Source organism: Humulus lupulus, chromosome 2, assembly GCF_963169125.1.
Source record: "Humulus lupulus chromosome 2, drHumLupu1.1, whole genome shotgun sequence".
NCBI lineage: Eukaryota > Viridiplantae > Streptophyta > Magnoliopsida > Rosales > Cannabaceae > Humulus > Humulus lupulus.
This window is the reverse complement of record NC_084794.1, coordinates 130,267,952-130,284,763: the sequence shown is the minus strand read 5'-3', so window position 1 is coordinate 130,284,763 and position 16,812 is coordinate 130,267,952. Positions and strand designations below refer to the sequence as shown.

Here is a 16,812-nt window from a genome sequence, read left to right as displayed (position 1 = left end):
TTATTCCAAGTACTCATACTCATACTCCACCTCTCGATCATACTAATACTCATACTCCACCTCTCGATCAATTTTCCAATCCAGTCAAAGACACTTCTTCGACCTCTTCAGTCATGGAAAATCAAGGTCCATCTAATTCTTCTCAAGTCATAGAAAATCAAGATCCACTCATGACTATTGAGTCTCAACAACAAGAACCTAAAGAAATCCGTGTCTACCAAAGAAGGAAATATTCTGACAAAGAATTAAAAGATCAAACACATCTTGAGTGCCGCCATGAATCGGAACTGGATCCACATCCTCCAAAAATACATTCAGGTTTGAGTAATCCTAGTCGTGATAATGTTATTCATATAAATGATGACCTGCCTATTGCTTTAAGAAAAGGTGTTCGAGCTTGTACTCAACATCCTATTGGCAACTTTGTGTCCTACAAAATCTTATCTCCAACCTATCAGGCATTTGTTTCTACTCTTGACAGTGAACAGATTCCTCGTACAAGTCAAGAGGCACTAACTGATCCTAGTTGGAAAAAAGCTATACAAGATGAGGTCAACGCCCTGGTGAAGAATGGTACTTGAGAAATCACAAAATTGCCAACTGGAAAGAAACCCGTGGGATGCAAGTGGGTATTCACTATTAAGCATAAAGCAAATGGTAGCATTGAGAGGCTTAAAGCTCGCTTGGTTGCCAAGGGTTTCACTCAGTCTTATGGGATAGATTATCAAGAGACTTTTGCACTCGTTGCTAAACTCAACACCATCCGTGTCCTTCTCTCTCTTGCTGCAAATCAGGACTGGCCACTACACCAACTAGATGTTAAGAATGCTTTTTTGAATGGTGACCTTGAAGAAGAAGTCTATATGGATATCCCACCTGGTTTTGAGAATTCATCCAACCACGATAAAGTATGTAGACTCAAAAAATCTCTATATGGCCTTAAGCAATCTCCACGAGCATGGTTTGGAAAATTCACTAAGTCAATCATTCAGAATGGCTATACACAATGTCAGGCAGATCACACATTGTTTGTCAAACTCGACTCAGATAAAAGGATAGCTATCCTAATCGTTTATGTTGATGATATAATATTGACAGGTGATTACAAGGAGGAACTAGTAATGTTGAAAAGTTTCTTATCAAAGGAATTTGAGATTAAAGATCTAGGGTATCTCAGATATTTTCTTGGCATGGAAATTGCACGATCAAGACATGGCATTTTTGTTTCTCAACGTAAGTATGTTCTTGACTTACTCAAAGAAACAGGAATACTTGGGTGTAAACCAGCCTCAACTCCAATGGAATCAAACAAGAAAATTGGCTCTGGGACTGATCAGACACCTGTGGACAGGGGGAGATATCAAAGGCTAGTTGGACGTCTTATTTATTTATCTCACACTAGACCTGACATTGGTTTTCCTGTTAGTGTAGTGAGTCAATACATGAATAATCCAACAGAGGAACACATGGAAGCAGTTACAAGGATCCTGAGATATCTCAAGATGACTCCAGGAAAAGGTGTGCTTTTCAGGAAGAGTGAAAATAAGGAAATCAGAGTGTACACTGATGCAGACTGGGCAGGAGATATAACAGACAGAAGGAGTACTTCAGGTTACTGTTCTTATGTTTGGGGTAATCTAGTAACATGGAGAAGTAAGAAATAGGCAGTTGTTTCTAGAAGCTCAGCTGAAGCTGGGTTTAGAGCTCTAGCTCTCGGCATTTGTGAGGGAATTTGGCTGAAAAAGTTACTTGGCGAACTGGGAGTATTTACAGAAGAGTCTATCCAAATGTTTTGTGACAATCAAGCTGCCATTAGCATTGCAAAAAATCCTGTACATCATGACAGGACTAAACATATTGAGATAGATAGACACTTCATCACTGAGAAGATTGAGAATGCCATTGTTCAAACCGTTTATATTCCATCAAGATTTCAAACAGCTGACATCCTCACTAAAGCTCTCCCAAGAACCAGCTTTGAAGATTTAATTTGCAAGCTTGGGATGTTTGATATATACAACCAAGCTTGAGGGAGAGTGTGGATTTATTTCAGTAATTAGTTAGTTGACCACAGCTGTAAATAGGAATCAATTTGGTATTAATACCAAATATTTTGTATATTTATTCTTTCTAAAATTAGGGGATTTTACAGTTGTACTTTCTAGAATTAGTTATTTGTATTTATTAGGTCAGATCCTAGGTTGTATATATATTCCCTCTCTTTGAGATAATAATACACAGAAAAATATTCAAATAATCACAATAATCCTTGACATTATCTGTTTTAAGAACTTGAATGTTGCTTTGAAATTGATTGGAGATCATGGAATGGTGGTTGTTTCATATTTTTCTATCATAAGGAATGTCCAAGTTGTTCTTGTATGAACATCTATGAATGTCACAAACTATCGAGCCCCATTTATATTTTTTACTCTCGATGTTCCCCAGATATCACGGTGAATCACAGACAAATGATGTGAAGGCTTGTATTGCAAACTAGAATATACATGCCTAGTATGTTTTGCAAGCTGGCAGATTTCACAATGATGAAAATTGGAATTTTTGTTGACAAACAAATGTGGAAACAACATTTCAATACACACAAAATTTGGATGAACTAAGCAACAATGCCATAACATGACTACTCTCAATTATAACAGAATTGGAAACAAGATTGACTAAATTTGAACTAGACTTCGAAACACAACTTGATGGGTGAACTTGTCTACCAAGAAGATTATTTTCTTTGAGCAAATAAAGGCCACCACGCATCTCAGCATTGTCAATCACCTTCCCTAAATCCACTACCTGAAAATCACAAAAATTGGAATAAAAATTAGTCACATTTTAAGTCACGAGTAAGTTCGATGATTGAGATTAGATTGCAATCTAATTTAGGAACATAAAGAATAGGACAAAGGTGAAGATCCTTTGTGAATTGGACTGAACCGATTCCTGCTACTAGTGAGAATGTACCGTCAGCTATTCAAACTGTAGTGTGACTCGTACATGGACTCTAATTCTGGAAGATGATGTCTCCACTCGTATGATCTGAGGCTCTTGAGTCTCCTATCCAAGGAGTCTGTGCACTATTTTGGACAATATAAGCATAGGAGAGAATACCTTGATGTGCTAGAAGACTAGTAGGTTGCTCGACAGAGGATTGTTGTGCTCGTCTGAAGTTGGAACCATGACCAAACATTTTATGCAGTGCTTCAATTTGCTCCTTTGTGAATGAACTAAATTCTGCAAAGTTGTTTGTTGTGATCGTCCATTGGATGGCTTCCAATCTACAGGTTTTCAGTATATTTTCCAACATGTCTCCTTCATATGACTAGGTTTCTATAATGATCACACCACGGTCATCCTTTCCTAGGCTTATTACTCTGAGATGAACTGTGAGTGAACAAGGCTAATCGGCTAACCCTTCGAATGTGGTAGTGGTGCGATTGCTTGTCATCATTAGTGTCTTTCTACTCTCCTCTCTACAAACTTCAACAAAGGCCTCCCAAATAGTTGGATGAGGTTTAATCCCCATGATTCCCCCCCTAACTTCGTCTAGGTCTATATTGAGGCCAAGAAGAAATCTCATGATCCTTTTTAGTTCAATAATCTTTCTATACAAGGTAGAATCATCAGACATTTCCAAGAATATATCTCATACATGTCGAATTGTAGCCAACAACGTGTGAGAGTGTTGATACGTAGAGTAACACTCAACTCTCCTTGTCGTAGATCATATAATCTAGTCTTAATCTCAAATAACTCTTGAGAAATTTTTCGGTATATGTTCCCGTGCAGCCTCCCATATCTCCTTGGTTGTCCTATAGAGCAAAAAAATTCCTCCAACCTCCATGGTCATGGAATTTATTAGCCATGACATAACCAAGTGATCATCAATTTTCTGGGTCCGATATATAGGATCTATAGTTTCAGGAGTAGAGATTTCCCATGTGAGATGCCCATCCTTTCCTTTGACGCAAATGTACACGAGAACAGATTGTGAACATAGCATAAAATTATGGCCATGAAGTTTATGATTTGTGACAGCCTAAGAAGAAGTATCAGCGATGATAAGGGCTGAAGGATTAGGCTCAGATCTAGAAGTGACTTCCGAGGAAACATCTTGTGAGGTCATGGCCTATTTGGTCATGGTTAGAGCACAGCTAGGAAGAGAAGTGTTTGAAAAAAGAAAATTAGGGTTCAGAGATCAGCTCTGATACCATGAAGAAAATGATGAGAAGAATACTAAATTTTCTTATTTTCTTGAGAAAATGATGATTTACAATTTAATATATATACATAGCAGGTGGCTAGCATACTAGACCACAAAAGAGGAAAAGATAGAATCATTAGGAATTCCATTAAATACAGGGAAACAAAAAAACAATAATAAAGAAAACTAAATATTCTAATTAAAGACAATAAATATCTTCATAACACTTCCACACAATCTCTTCACAGTATACCCAAACCCAAGGACTACAAGCCACTCATGCACCCTAATTACTCCAATGGAATAACTAGTGTACAAACAATGGAAATATCATTCCTAAATGAAATGACTAGAATAGTCATTCCATTATATACTTATATTTTCTTCCCAAATAACTTATGCTATTATAAATTTCTAGTAGTATGCTTTAAATGTGAGTTCAAGTGCGTTAACTAAGTGTGCCAGTCAGAATCCCGTGAACCGTAAGGGGAAAGACCAGGTAAAAAGTAGGGGTGAGCATTGGGCGGGTTGGTCGGGTTACAAGGCATTTTTACCCGTCCAATGTCATAATCGGGTTAGCAAAAATGACTCGTAACTTGCCCAATTAAGAAATTTTTTTTTTTTAAACCGTCCAATAATTTGGGCGGGTTGGTCGGGTTAACCCGCCCAAACCGAAATTGGATTTTTTGGGGCGGGTTGGGTAAGGGTCGGGTTGGGCGGGTCAACCCGCCCAAACAAATTTTTTTTTTTTTTTTTAATTTTTGTAATTTTTTTTCTTTTAAATACTAATACTAATAGTGTGAAGTTTATCTTTTTTAACTTAAAACAATATTTTAAATTTATAGTAAAAAAATAAAACAAAACTTAATTAATTTATATATATATAATGCTTAATTGGGCGGGTTGGGTTATATTTTCAACCCGCCCAATGAAACAATTGGGCGGTTTAAATTTTGGTCGGTTTATTCGGGTTGCGTTTTTTGGCGGTTTTTTCGGGTTGGTTTGGGCGGATTATTCGGGTTGGGCGGGTTGTAAAAATTTCTGCACAGCCCTAGTAAAAAGCTGTGCAATCCCACATCGCTTGGAGAAGGTCAAATGTGATGATTCTAAGACTGTGTAGGTATGGGACTACACAGTTGAAGGAGGCTTAAATGGATTGATGGGTACTACCTATGCCAACAAGATGCATCTTCTTTTCGGTAGCCCATCACTTGAGAACTCCAAAGTTAAGCATGCTTGACCTAGGAGCAATCTTATGATGGGTGACCTCCTGGGAAGATTTCCCAGGAAGCGTGCGAGTGAGGACAAAGCACGCTGGAAAGACTCGTGTTGGTTTGTAGGGTCAGTCGTCATTCCAAGAAGTAACCATAGTGACGTGAGACATTACACTAAGTTTGGTCCTTAGTGCCATTAATAGCCGAAAAATACATAGTTTTGACCTTGTGATAGATCCCATGGTGATGCGAGGAAAATAGAGACATGTATGCTTGTGTGTGCTTCACTATTGGAATTGTCATTCCATTATCCTCCTTTACAACCAATGAAATTGTCATTCCTAAGTGAGATGGCTGTATTTTTCTTTCTTTTTCTTTTCTTAAGAAAGAAAGAGTGGAGATTTGTCATATGTTTGTGTGTGCTTCGCTTTACTTCTGTTATTATGAATTTCTAGAGTGCTTAAGTGAGTTTGAATGGATTAAGTGCAGTGATTAGTGCCACCAACAGCCAAACAATACGGAGTTTTGACCTTGTGATAGATCCCTTGGTGACCATGTGTGCGAAAATGGAGACCCGCAGACATCTATGCAATTGTAGGGCTCTTTTTCCATTGTTTTCGTTATATCATGAACTATGCAAGTAGAAAAGGAAAACAAAATAAAGGTCCAATGTGTGAATCAAAACAAATATAACCACATGGAGTGCATTTCCTATAGATGCTTAAAAGCCAATACTGGACAATTGTCTGATGGATTCCCATGGCCCCTACGGTCATGGGAGGGCAAGTAAGAATGATTTTCATAACTCCACTGGTTATGGGAAGAAAAAACTCCTTTTACCCACTGGAATTGGACGAAATGGTGGTTATGTTATTGATAATTCTAGTAATGATTTCAAACGTTATTGGAGTTTCAAAACAGAACATAAGGTATTCATGTTGACTCTTTCTAATGATGGAGAGGTTGTTTGTTTGCGTGAAACAACCAGGATGTTAGGATACGAGATTACGTTGACCTTAGATGGTGTAAGGTGGTTGATTAAAGAGATCTGGAGTTTGATGTCTTTGAAGGATAAGAAAAAGAAGGGCTTTAAGCATTTTTTAGAAACAACAATATGAATGTGTTCATTGAATGTTTTAGGAATATCAGAGGCGTCTTCCTCAGTTTCCTCGCTAAAACATAACGTTGTCAGAAGTGTTATTATACCAAATGAGGGATGGGAGTCAAGTTGGAAGGAGTTGAACAACTGTCTAGTTGGGATTGTTGGCGGACAAGATAGGGATTTGCAAAGGAGAACCTTTCTAGACACTAGGGTCTCCAAGAAGGCTTGGGTCTCTGTGGTAACAGTGAAGGGTGAGGGTGAGGGCGTTGATAGCCATACGAAACATGTCAGCCAAGGGTTTTCGTGTAAGAAGAGTCATGTTGTTTTGTTGATTCGAAGTGATAGCCAACCTTCTTGGAAAATCATTCTAGGAGGCATACAAAGGGAATTAGGAGTATACGTCGAAATGACTAATGTTTGATGATAAAGCTATTCTTTGGTGTCCTAATGTTTGATTTCGGACGTTACAAAGATATTTGTTGTTCCTTGGAGTTGGAGCAAATAGTCGAATGAGAAGAAACTAAGTTGTTATCATAATTGGATTGGGGTTGATGGTATTCCTTTGAAGATTTGGAATATTCTTGTGTTTAAGGTTATAGGGGCTTTGTGCGGTGGGTTGATGGCTGTGGACAAATGGACTTTTGAGAAGAAAGATGTGTCTACTGCCCGGTTGAGAATGGTTGGAGATTCTAAAGGCTTTATTCCTGCTTCAATCACTCTGCCCTATGATGGAAATCTTATTTCCTTAGGATTATTCAAATTGAGAGAGACGAATAATCATTCCAACAGTGGTGGTGGGAATGTATGGGTCAGGAAAGATGCAAAATTTTGTTCCAATCTAGTCGAAGAAGGTGGTGTGCCACGGAAGCCCGTTGGAGGAGACGAAGGGGATGGAATTATGGTGACCGGACCGCCTGAGGATGTAGAAAATACGCCGAAGTCTGATGTTCATGCAACACCTATGGAAGATGGTTCAAACGTGAGAAGTTTCAACGTGGAGTCATCGCATCAACATCAAACTGATTATCAGGAACTGATTTGCCAATCCCTGATTTCTAGGGGATTGCAATCGATGGATAAGGAGAAGATTTTCTCTAATAAGAAAGTTTTTAATATGATTGATCTGCCGAGAATTTATAGGAGAATTAAAAATGATTTATTTGGGAGCAGAAAACATCTTAATAAAAACGATTCAGTGTATGGCAAGGTGGCAAGTGTGAGGATTTAATTAAATTTAGAGGTGGGGTCATTTGGGCCAAGCAAGTGGGCTATGGGGGGTGGGCCAGGAGTCATTTTAATATGACTGGTCAGTGGGCTTCTTTTATAAAACCTACCCTGGTGGAAATCATGGACCCTATTGAAAACAGCAATAATTTTTTATCAACAAAGTTGTCGAGTAGTTGGGGTGTTTTGTTGTTGTGGTTGTTTTCTTGTTTTCTGTCTCTGAGGTCAGTCTATGACAAAGGTCTCTGTCTCTTTTTTCAAAAAAAATATAGATGCTCAAGAGCCGCTGTTTATCACGGCAACGTCAAGGTATAGTTATTATGACCAAGATTACCCTCATAAAGAAACTAAAGAATCATATACCCTGTTAATCTTACATTAAATATAAAATTAAAACAGCTATTTACTGAGTTAGCCCTATATACAGACTATTAACCATACTGTTCAAAGAACCAACCACCATCTAATCGGTAAATTAATGTTACATATACAATCCTTAACCAAGAGTAGGCAGCAGACAACGGAATTGTTGAAAAAAATAATAATAATTAAATCTGGGCAACATCTTTAGACAAGGAATTTAAACTTACCACTCCTTTTACAGCCACATCCAGATCTGCATCATCAAAAACAATGCAGGGTGCATTGCCACCAAGCTCCAAAGACACCTAAATATTTCAAGAAATTAAAGGAATAAAATATATTTTTGATTTTAAAGATGTTTATTGAGCAACAGAGAAATTACAACAAACAAAAGGAAAACAGGGTATCTTTTAATTCGTAAAGAAAACATAACAAAAAGAAGATTTAATTATTGAGCATCCTTCAAACTTAATAGATGACTGACAGAAAAATGGGATGACGGGCATGGAGTTACTGTGGAGAGAATCTCTCAACTCCTTAAAAGTGAAAGCATTTGGAAATGTGAAGAATTATACTCGATAATGAGAAAAGATGAAATTATCCTCAAAAGTTCAACTATTCAACTCCACCAAAAGTACCAATAAAAAAATGTATTTGCGTTACTGAACACTTCAACAGAATATCAGTATTGATCCCCCCCATGAGCAACCAAAACAGTAGACACTTGAAAAAATGATTTACAAGAAAAGGGACCAAATGGATCCAATAATCAAACATCTTATCAGAAACATTAGGGTTGGGAGTAAAAAGAACACAACTTCAAAGAAATAAAAGAATAGAGATCAGAAATTTCTCACTTAACTATCAAAAAGTGTTGGAACTCCAATTATAAGAGTCAGAAATTGTAAAAAGAATCAGCAAGCAACCGATCATTTCAGTAAAAGCAACAAAACAAAATAGAGTTCTCCCTTTAACATCTCATACAACACCCACGGCTCCCACAGAAGAGGAGATTCCTAAAACAGAATCTTGATCCAAAAGAATTCTGCATAACCATATTCTAAAGACTTATTCGTACATATATATTCACTTTTTTTTTTAATCCTTGCCTTACCTTTTTAACAGTCCCAGCAGCACCTGCCATTAATTTTTTTCCGACAGCAGTTGATCCTGTGAAAGTGATCTTCCGCACCTGATGGGTCATTAATCAAGAAAGAGGCAATGACTTATCCTTTGAAAATCCAATTACCCCGCAAGAGAATAGAAGCAGGGCATGAGAGAAGGGTGAACAATAATATAAGAACAGTAGAAACCTGTGTACTGGTAAGCAAAGCATCTCCGATAGCAGGAGCATTACCCATAACTACATTCAAAACACCCTATTGCATAAAATAAAGGTCATTAGAAACAGATGACACAAATTTTTTCCAGTAAAACAAATACAACAATGTTCATCAGATACAATCGACCCTTATCAGACCTACAACTGAAGTCCCCAGTGGGCACCAAATCTATTATTGTGCATCAAACCTACAACCATATCGAAAACTTGTTATTCTGTTGTTTTAAGCTCTTCAAATTCAACTAGGAGTGTTAATGGTGGATGTGAGCATTTTGCAGAACAACTACATATACTTGTCTTCTTTCTTTTTTTTGAAAAAGAGACAAAGATCGCATGTCCATGAGTGACCTCCTCCCAAGTGTATTAAAAGCCCTCACTTATGGCGGAGGAAAACTTGGTAACAAACAGGAAAACTAGGGAAAGATAAAGAAAAACAAAACTCTAGCAACACAATAATAATAAGACAAAACTAAACTGCAAACTAATAACACAATTAGTACAGAAAGCGTATATTGAAATCATAAAAAATAAAATTAGATAATTAATTTTGCAAAAATAAAGAAGCGTGAATGATTGGAAGAGAAAACATGAAGTAAAACAAAGGAAACACGTCTTTTTAGAATGATACAAAAGGTGAAACAAAATTAAAATTAAAAAAAAATGTCCATTTACTGTGTATTCTGTAGCTCAGAACTATGAAGGAAATCTAGCTTTTTTGCCTCTCAGAGCTTCTTACTAAATTTTATTATAATTGATTGACTTGTAAGTTTGTTTCCATACAAAATTTTCAGACAAGACTGTCAGGTTTTCAGCTAAAATTAATTTTTTAAGAGAACTCTCAAGTCTCAACAGTGATGATAAGGTCCTAGGTACATAAACACGCAAAACAAGTATGAAATTCCTCTTTATTGTATGAACAATGGACTGATCTTAGACCCAATCCAAAAATGGCTAGAGTGAGTTGATTCAAGAGGCTCCCTCTCCCAAGAGTCACACTAAATTCCCAGTACAATACTCTCTCCATTTTAAATCATTCTCAGCCCTTATATACAGGCCCTTCATTACCGCTCATCTAACTAATAACAACAACCCACAACTAACTTCCTTACAAAACAACTATCAAAACAAAGCCTAAGTGCTCATCAAGGTGATGAAGGACCAAAAAAATATAGAGCTACTATTCACCGCCGCCTCCTCCAAAAGGACCACTCCAATGTCAACTTAAAAGCCCAAAAAAATATGATGCCAATGTACATTATAAGAAGAATTTCTGCTCTTTTGAAGGAAAAAAAATAACGGAAGCATGTATGCATGATTGAATTTACCGGTGGTATTCCAGCTTGAATGGAGAGCTCAGCTGCTGCCAAAGCTGTGAGGGGTGTAAGTTCAGATGGTTTTATGACCACCGTACAGCCACATGCAAGAGCAGGACCAACCTGTTCCAATTAAGGAAATAGAACATGAGTGTTGGAAATGAAAATCATGCATTGAAAACTCATGTTCTTATGGAAAACTCTGCATGCATGACATTGAATAATCAAACCTTCCGAGTGATCATTGCCAGTGGAAAGTTCCAAGGTGTAATTGCACCAACAACACCTACAGGCTGCAAAAATTTGTCCTTGCCATAAATTTGAGAAGAAAGACACATAAACAAGCTATGACAACCCATTCCAAGGGCAGTTGGTAAAACATATTCAGACATCATCTTTCTTTTCTTTTCTTTTTCTTTCTTTTTTTATTATAATGATGATTATTGCTTGTTATGACACTATGAAAAGCACGCACAGACTTATGTAGAGATTGTTAATATCATGTTAAATCTTTTGAGACAGCTGAAATCCTCAAAAAGGTGATGCGTTTCAGAAACTTTCATTTCTACTTTAGGTTTTTTATTCATGACCCTTGAGTGTTTCCTTCTTAGAATCAACCCGTTGTTTGTTATCTTTAATTCATTAGGGATTCAGCTGTCTTTTTGAATTGTATAATTAGATCTTAATACCTAAAATAATATAAAAATTAAAAAGAAACATTTTTAAACTTTGTGTTTTTACCTATTTAAATTTGATTTTTAAAATATACATACACACAGATTGTCAAATTGTCTTCATAGAATTTACTACCTTATCCTCTCTTATTTGTATTTAGCTTCTTATTAATCAAAGTTTAGATCTTAAAAGGGCTTTTTTTAATGAGAAGAGAGTACCCAACTAGCTCATATCATAGATTCAATTTATTTTCTTTTTCTGACCGACTTAGAGAGATTGACACATTTGAATGTAATCCTAGATGATTCTCTATCACCGTCTTTTTCTTGGGGGAATAATACCTAATCATCTTTTGTACCTCATCTCTCCTATAACAAAATTTCTTGCTTGCTATCAAAAGCAATCACAATAATAATACACCCTCCATTTACGTCCACGGCGACCCATCTTCAAACCAGCTTAAGGGGGGGATTTGGTTGGGATATTCAGAGGTCAAACAAGATTTGATTAGATGTAAATAGGCAGATTTGGGCAGCAAGATCAAATAGGAAGGTTAATATGCTGATTTGTTTCCTGATTCTTTCTTGTTTCAAGATTCTTTCACTGTGCAAATTTTTGTAATCCTCTCTATAAGAGGAACCGTGTACAGCTTGTGTGAGTGAGTCAACACATTGAACTAAGTCATTCCTAAAGCTGTACAAACTTTTTACTTAGATTTCTTTCATATAAAATTACATATATTCATAAATAAATACAACTACACGCACATTTACTTTGCAAATGACTATTGGGTCAATAAGTTAATTCACATTGGACATGATACTGCATACCTGCTTCAAAACAAGCAATCGTCGATCAGCAAGTGTTGATGGAATTATATCACCATATACTCGCTTCGCTTCTTCAGCAGAGAACTCTATAAAACTAGCTCCATAATTGATCTGTAATATGAAGTATGAGACTATGACATGAGATTTTGAAGGATAATAGAGAACGCAGCATTGAATGTCAAGAATAATAGTGTCAAAAGATAGTTGCTTGTCAAAAAAACTTAGGCGTATTTTCAACAATATGGAAGCAGAACCAGGTGTTATTTGGGATAAAGTAAAGGGTTGAGTGGCTATATGGAGTTTAAACACCAAGGATTTGAAACTTTTCCTTTTTCCATGCTACTCAATGATTAGTCATTTTGGTTGTAATTCAATACTAAGCTATTTTTCCTTTATTAGGTGTTAAATGGCCTTTAGGTTGTACTTCAGATAATATGTTATTAATAACAACCTGTAGTTTTATTCCCAAATAATAATAATAATAAATAGGCTGATACCTCAGCAAGAGCTTCTTTTAGAGGTTTTCCTTGCTCCAAGGTTATGAGTTTACCAAGTTCTTCTTTGTGGGAAATTAGTAGATCATACCTTGAAACATGCAAAAGGACAAGTATAATTATTGTGAAATTTCCTGACATCTGAGTCCAGCATTCTTTACATAAGAAACCAATATATTATTAACAATACTAAAAGAGATTCAAAAGCAAAGAGAACAGAAACTTTCCACAAGATTAAGACACCTATCATAAATCAATCCCACAATACATAAGAAACAAAAATCTGACTAGTCTAACAATTCTCTAATCCTCAATAAATCAGAAAAACCAAAATTTTAACTTTTTTTCTCGGACCTCCACAGATGCCAAAGCTTCAAAAATTCTTTGATTTCTCTCACCCCAAACAGCCAAAGCTGAGCCAAGCATTCTAAAGAGGATCTTATAAACTAGAGCTCCATATCATCAACCATATACAAAAACATACATAATTTAAGGACTAAAATGATTGCATTTTAAGAAAATAATGTATAGACAATAAGGTGCAAGTACACAAGTTTTGCTTAATCTTAGAGCACTGCACATTTCAACAAACCAAGTAATTCATTTTAGCTCTAAAATATATATATACACTTGCATAATAAAAATACTCTTGGACCAGAAAAAATATTATACTTGTACCATTTGATAGAAGATATTTCAATGGTCCAAAAGAGAGGGGTGAATTTTTTTTAAAAGACATACTTAGATGCTAAAACAGATTGGTACAATGATAAGTGGTAAAGAAACAAAGCAGACTCAAATGAAGAACATAAGGTGTCCAGAAGATATGTATGATGAAAACTGAGAGGCAAAGATATGTAGAAATCAAATAAAAGACCTAAGTTTGGACCCGAAGACAAGGCAAAATGAGCATTCACTCAAAGCCATCTAAAAATCTAACTTTGTGACATCTTAATCACCAAAATATGATTTTTGAGACTGACATGACAACTAAAGTCCCAGTCAGTACAATATTTACTTCAAAATCCACATATCGATATAGGAACAACAATGTCAAAACAATTAAAATTCAAATCTACAAAAGAAAGGATTGAAGAACTCAGACAATGAAGCGTGGAGCAGCAACAATACCATTTCCTTAAATATTTGCTTCTTTCAGTGGCAGTAAGTTTGCTCCAAGCTACATGGAAGATAATGTATATATTTAAATTAGCAAACATATTTAACAACCTCCTGCTAAGTTAAATACAATTAAATTTCGGTGAAAATGACAATTGACAAAATAATTATTAGACCTGATGCAGAGTTCTGATAAGAATACTGATCTTGATCACAGTAGCATTTTATTTTATTATTTTTAGTTACAAGACTGAGGAGGAGATGTCCCCACAAGTTAGCTCATTGTGGTATTTCCCTTAAAATCTACAAGAAAATTAAAACTTCAATCTTCATCTAGGGTTATAATTATATTTATATTTTTCACCAGCTACACCATTATCCACAATACAAAATTTTATTTATTCAAATATCAATGATGTTCCTTCCTTTTTTTAAACTGAGCTAGAATATGATTTTTCTTTTGGTGATAGGAAACCAAGCAAGGTTTAAAATTCCTTTTAAAACTTGTTATGCAAGCTCGTGAATAACATTACTATGTATTTTTATTTAATTTTTTGGAACTACTCTCCTTACCTAACCCTACAATATTTAGGAACCAGAAAACTATAGCAATTATTATGTAGGTGGCCAGAATGACTCGAATCTCAGATCTTGTGGGAGCAAACCACATGCCTAACTTTCTTTTTTTTTTTTTTTGTTTGAAACAACACATGCCTAACTATTTGAGCTACCCTTAGTAATAACATGAGACGAGCTGAACTAGCAAGTAATATAATGTTATTACTAGCTCCAATGTATCCATCAGATAAATTGCAATCAAACACTAGAACTAGTGAAAAAATAAACATATATATTAAAAATAAAACCTAATATGTGCAGAAACTGCAACCAACCCTCAACATTACTACAATAGGCCATTACAGGCTTTATATCCCTTTGTAAAAATCGTGGATTCCAGTACAACACTGAGACAAAGTACTAATGTCATAGTAGTCCAATATTAGAATCAACTAAAATGTATTGTCAAAAGAAAACTTGTTTTAGGAGAAAGAACATTCACAATAGTATACTTAAGAATTAGGAAGGCTTGTAGCCTTGTGGGAATCTAGATGAGAACAAAAGCTAAGTTAAAGCAGTGCGAATGCTTCTTCCAAATTAAAGCACAATAGGTTTAAAAGAAAAAAAGTCCATCAAAACTCTCATACAAGTATATGCGTCAGTGGCTGAAGATATTGCGTCATTTGTTTCCCTCTGTCCCATGCATGGAACATCTGCTATAACTTCACCAGTTGATGGATTGTAAACCTGCCAGTACCTCAGGATATAGAATTCAGCAGGAGTAGCTTAAAGGAAGGCCAAATGGAGTAGGAAACAAAAAGGAAAAAATCAAGCATAAGATAATTACAAAATTATATATCCAAAGAAACAAAATAAAAGTTACAGACAAGAGCAGCAAAAGCACTAATCACAATCCAAAACGAGAATACAATAAAGTACACACCATAAAATGAAAACTGAGGCTCCTGACTACACAAATTAAGTTATAATTATATAAAATAGTTTTCTCAAACATTTCTATTAAGAACCCAAGTAAAAAAAAAGCAGCTAAAATTTAGACAATCATACAGAGTTTCTCCACTACACTTTAGGCATCAAAGTCAAAAGCTTAATCTGTCTTACCTTTAGAGTTTCTCCACTATACGAATCAATCCATTTCCCTCCAATTAGGCCCTGGGTACGTAACAGACCAGAACTCTTTAGTTGAGAAGCAACACTATTTGCGTCCGTAGTCATCTGGCATCCAAATCACACATTCAATCAAATTAACAATTCAATAAACTGTAAAATTAATCAACAGAATAAAGTTAGTGTACCTGTACACTGTAATATGTATATATATGCATACATATACATATATATATATGCATATATATATATATAAATTTCCAAGAGATGAAACATCAAAATTTAACACACCAACGCTAAATTGAAAGTTGTGGACCTCAATCTTTAGTACATATCATTACCACCCTTGTGGAAAGTAGAATTTTCCAAACTAAGAATTAGAATTACACAAAACTCGTACGCCACATCTAATTTACCAATCAAATAGTTATGAATGAAAAGCATTACGAGACGACTATATCAAAATTTCGAGTTTCCAAATGTCCAATCATGTGAAGAAAACTTTCAAATCATCAAATTTCTAACATGCCAAACAAAACCAAAGTCCATTTACATTTCTTTTATAAAAGAAACCAACTCAAAATCATACGTAAATACTGTATAGGAACAAAGTTAGGGTTCTTGCTGGATTTAGACAGGGCAAGATCGCGTTTGATGACTCATGTTTGTGTGTTACAGAGAGAGAGAAAGACCTGGCGAGAGATGAGAGCATAGTTTTGCATGGTAGGCAGAAAAGAGACGAGCCTCGAGGATCGAAGAGCAATGGGTAAAGCAGCAGCAGACATCATTTCCGCCTGTTGTCTTGGTCTTTCTACTCCAAATTCACTCACTATCAGAGATGGACTCAGTTTGCTCACTTTGTTCCCAATTATTATTATTATTATATTAGTATTTCAAATGGAGTCATTTAGTCAACCAGTCACTCGGATCAGGACGAGAATCACGTGTGGGCAAGCAAAGGAGTACATGTGCAAAGCAAAGGAATTAATTTTGTTAAAACACTAGCCTGTTATAAATATTATATATATATATTAGTTCCAAATAAATTTTTGTTTAGTTTATTAATTATTTTTATTAATTTTATATTGATGTTATATAAATTTTGAAATAAATATACTATTTTAATTAAATACTTTATTTATTTTTATTTAAATTTATGTTTGTTCTAATTTTTGGATTTTGAAGTAACAACAAATGATTATATATTATATATTTAATGTAATATTAAATATTA

The 16,812-nt window shown here is 35.4% G+C and overlaps 1 protein-coding gene across 1 annotated transcript in view; it reads right to left on the bottom strand.

Annotated features, from left to right (window-relative positions):
• Positions 1 to 16,448, bottom strand: part of LOC133818505 (succinate-semialdehyde dehydrogenase, mitochondrial) — a 31,458-nt gene extending 15,010 nt beyond the window's left edge. The window contains exons 1-11 of the mRNA XM_062251406.1: positions 16,271 to 16,448; positions 15,573 to 15,686; positions 15,098 to 15,197; positions 13,905 to 13,953; positions 12,777 to 12,864; positions 12,280 to 12,390; positions 11,005 to 11,067; positions 10,787 to 10,897; positions 9,433 to 9,498; positions 9,234 to 9,311; positions 8,347 to 8,424 (exon numbers count right to left, since the gene is read on the bottom strand). Of these exons, the coding sequence (XP_062107390.1) occupies positions 8,347 to 8,424; positions 9,234 to 9,311; positions 9,433 to 9,498; positions 10,787 to 10,897; positions 11,005 to 11,067; positions 12,280 to 12,390; positions 12,777 to 12,864; positions 13,905 to 13,953; positions 15,098 to 15,197; positions 15,573 to 15,686; positions 16,271 to 16,366 (954 nt within the window). The 5' untranslated portion in view covers positions 16,367 to 16,448. The remainder of the gene's footprint in view (positions 1 to 8,346; positions 8,425 to 9,233; positions 9,312 to 9,432; positions 9,499 to 10,786; positions 10,898 to 11,004; positions 11,068 to 12,279; positions 12,391 to 12,776; positions 12,865 to 13,904; positions 13,954 to 15,097; positions 15,198 to 15,572; positions 15,687 to 16,270) is intronic.
• Positions 16,449 to 16,812: the final 364 nt, after the last annotated feature.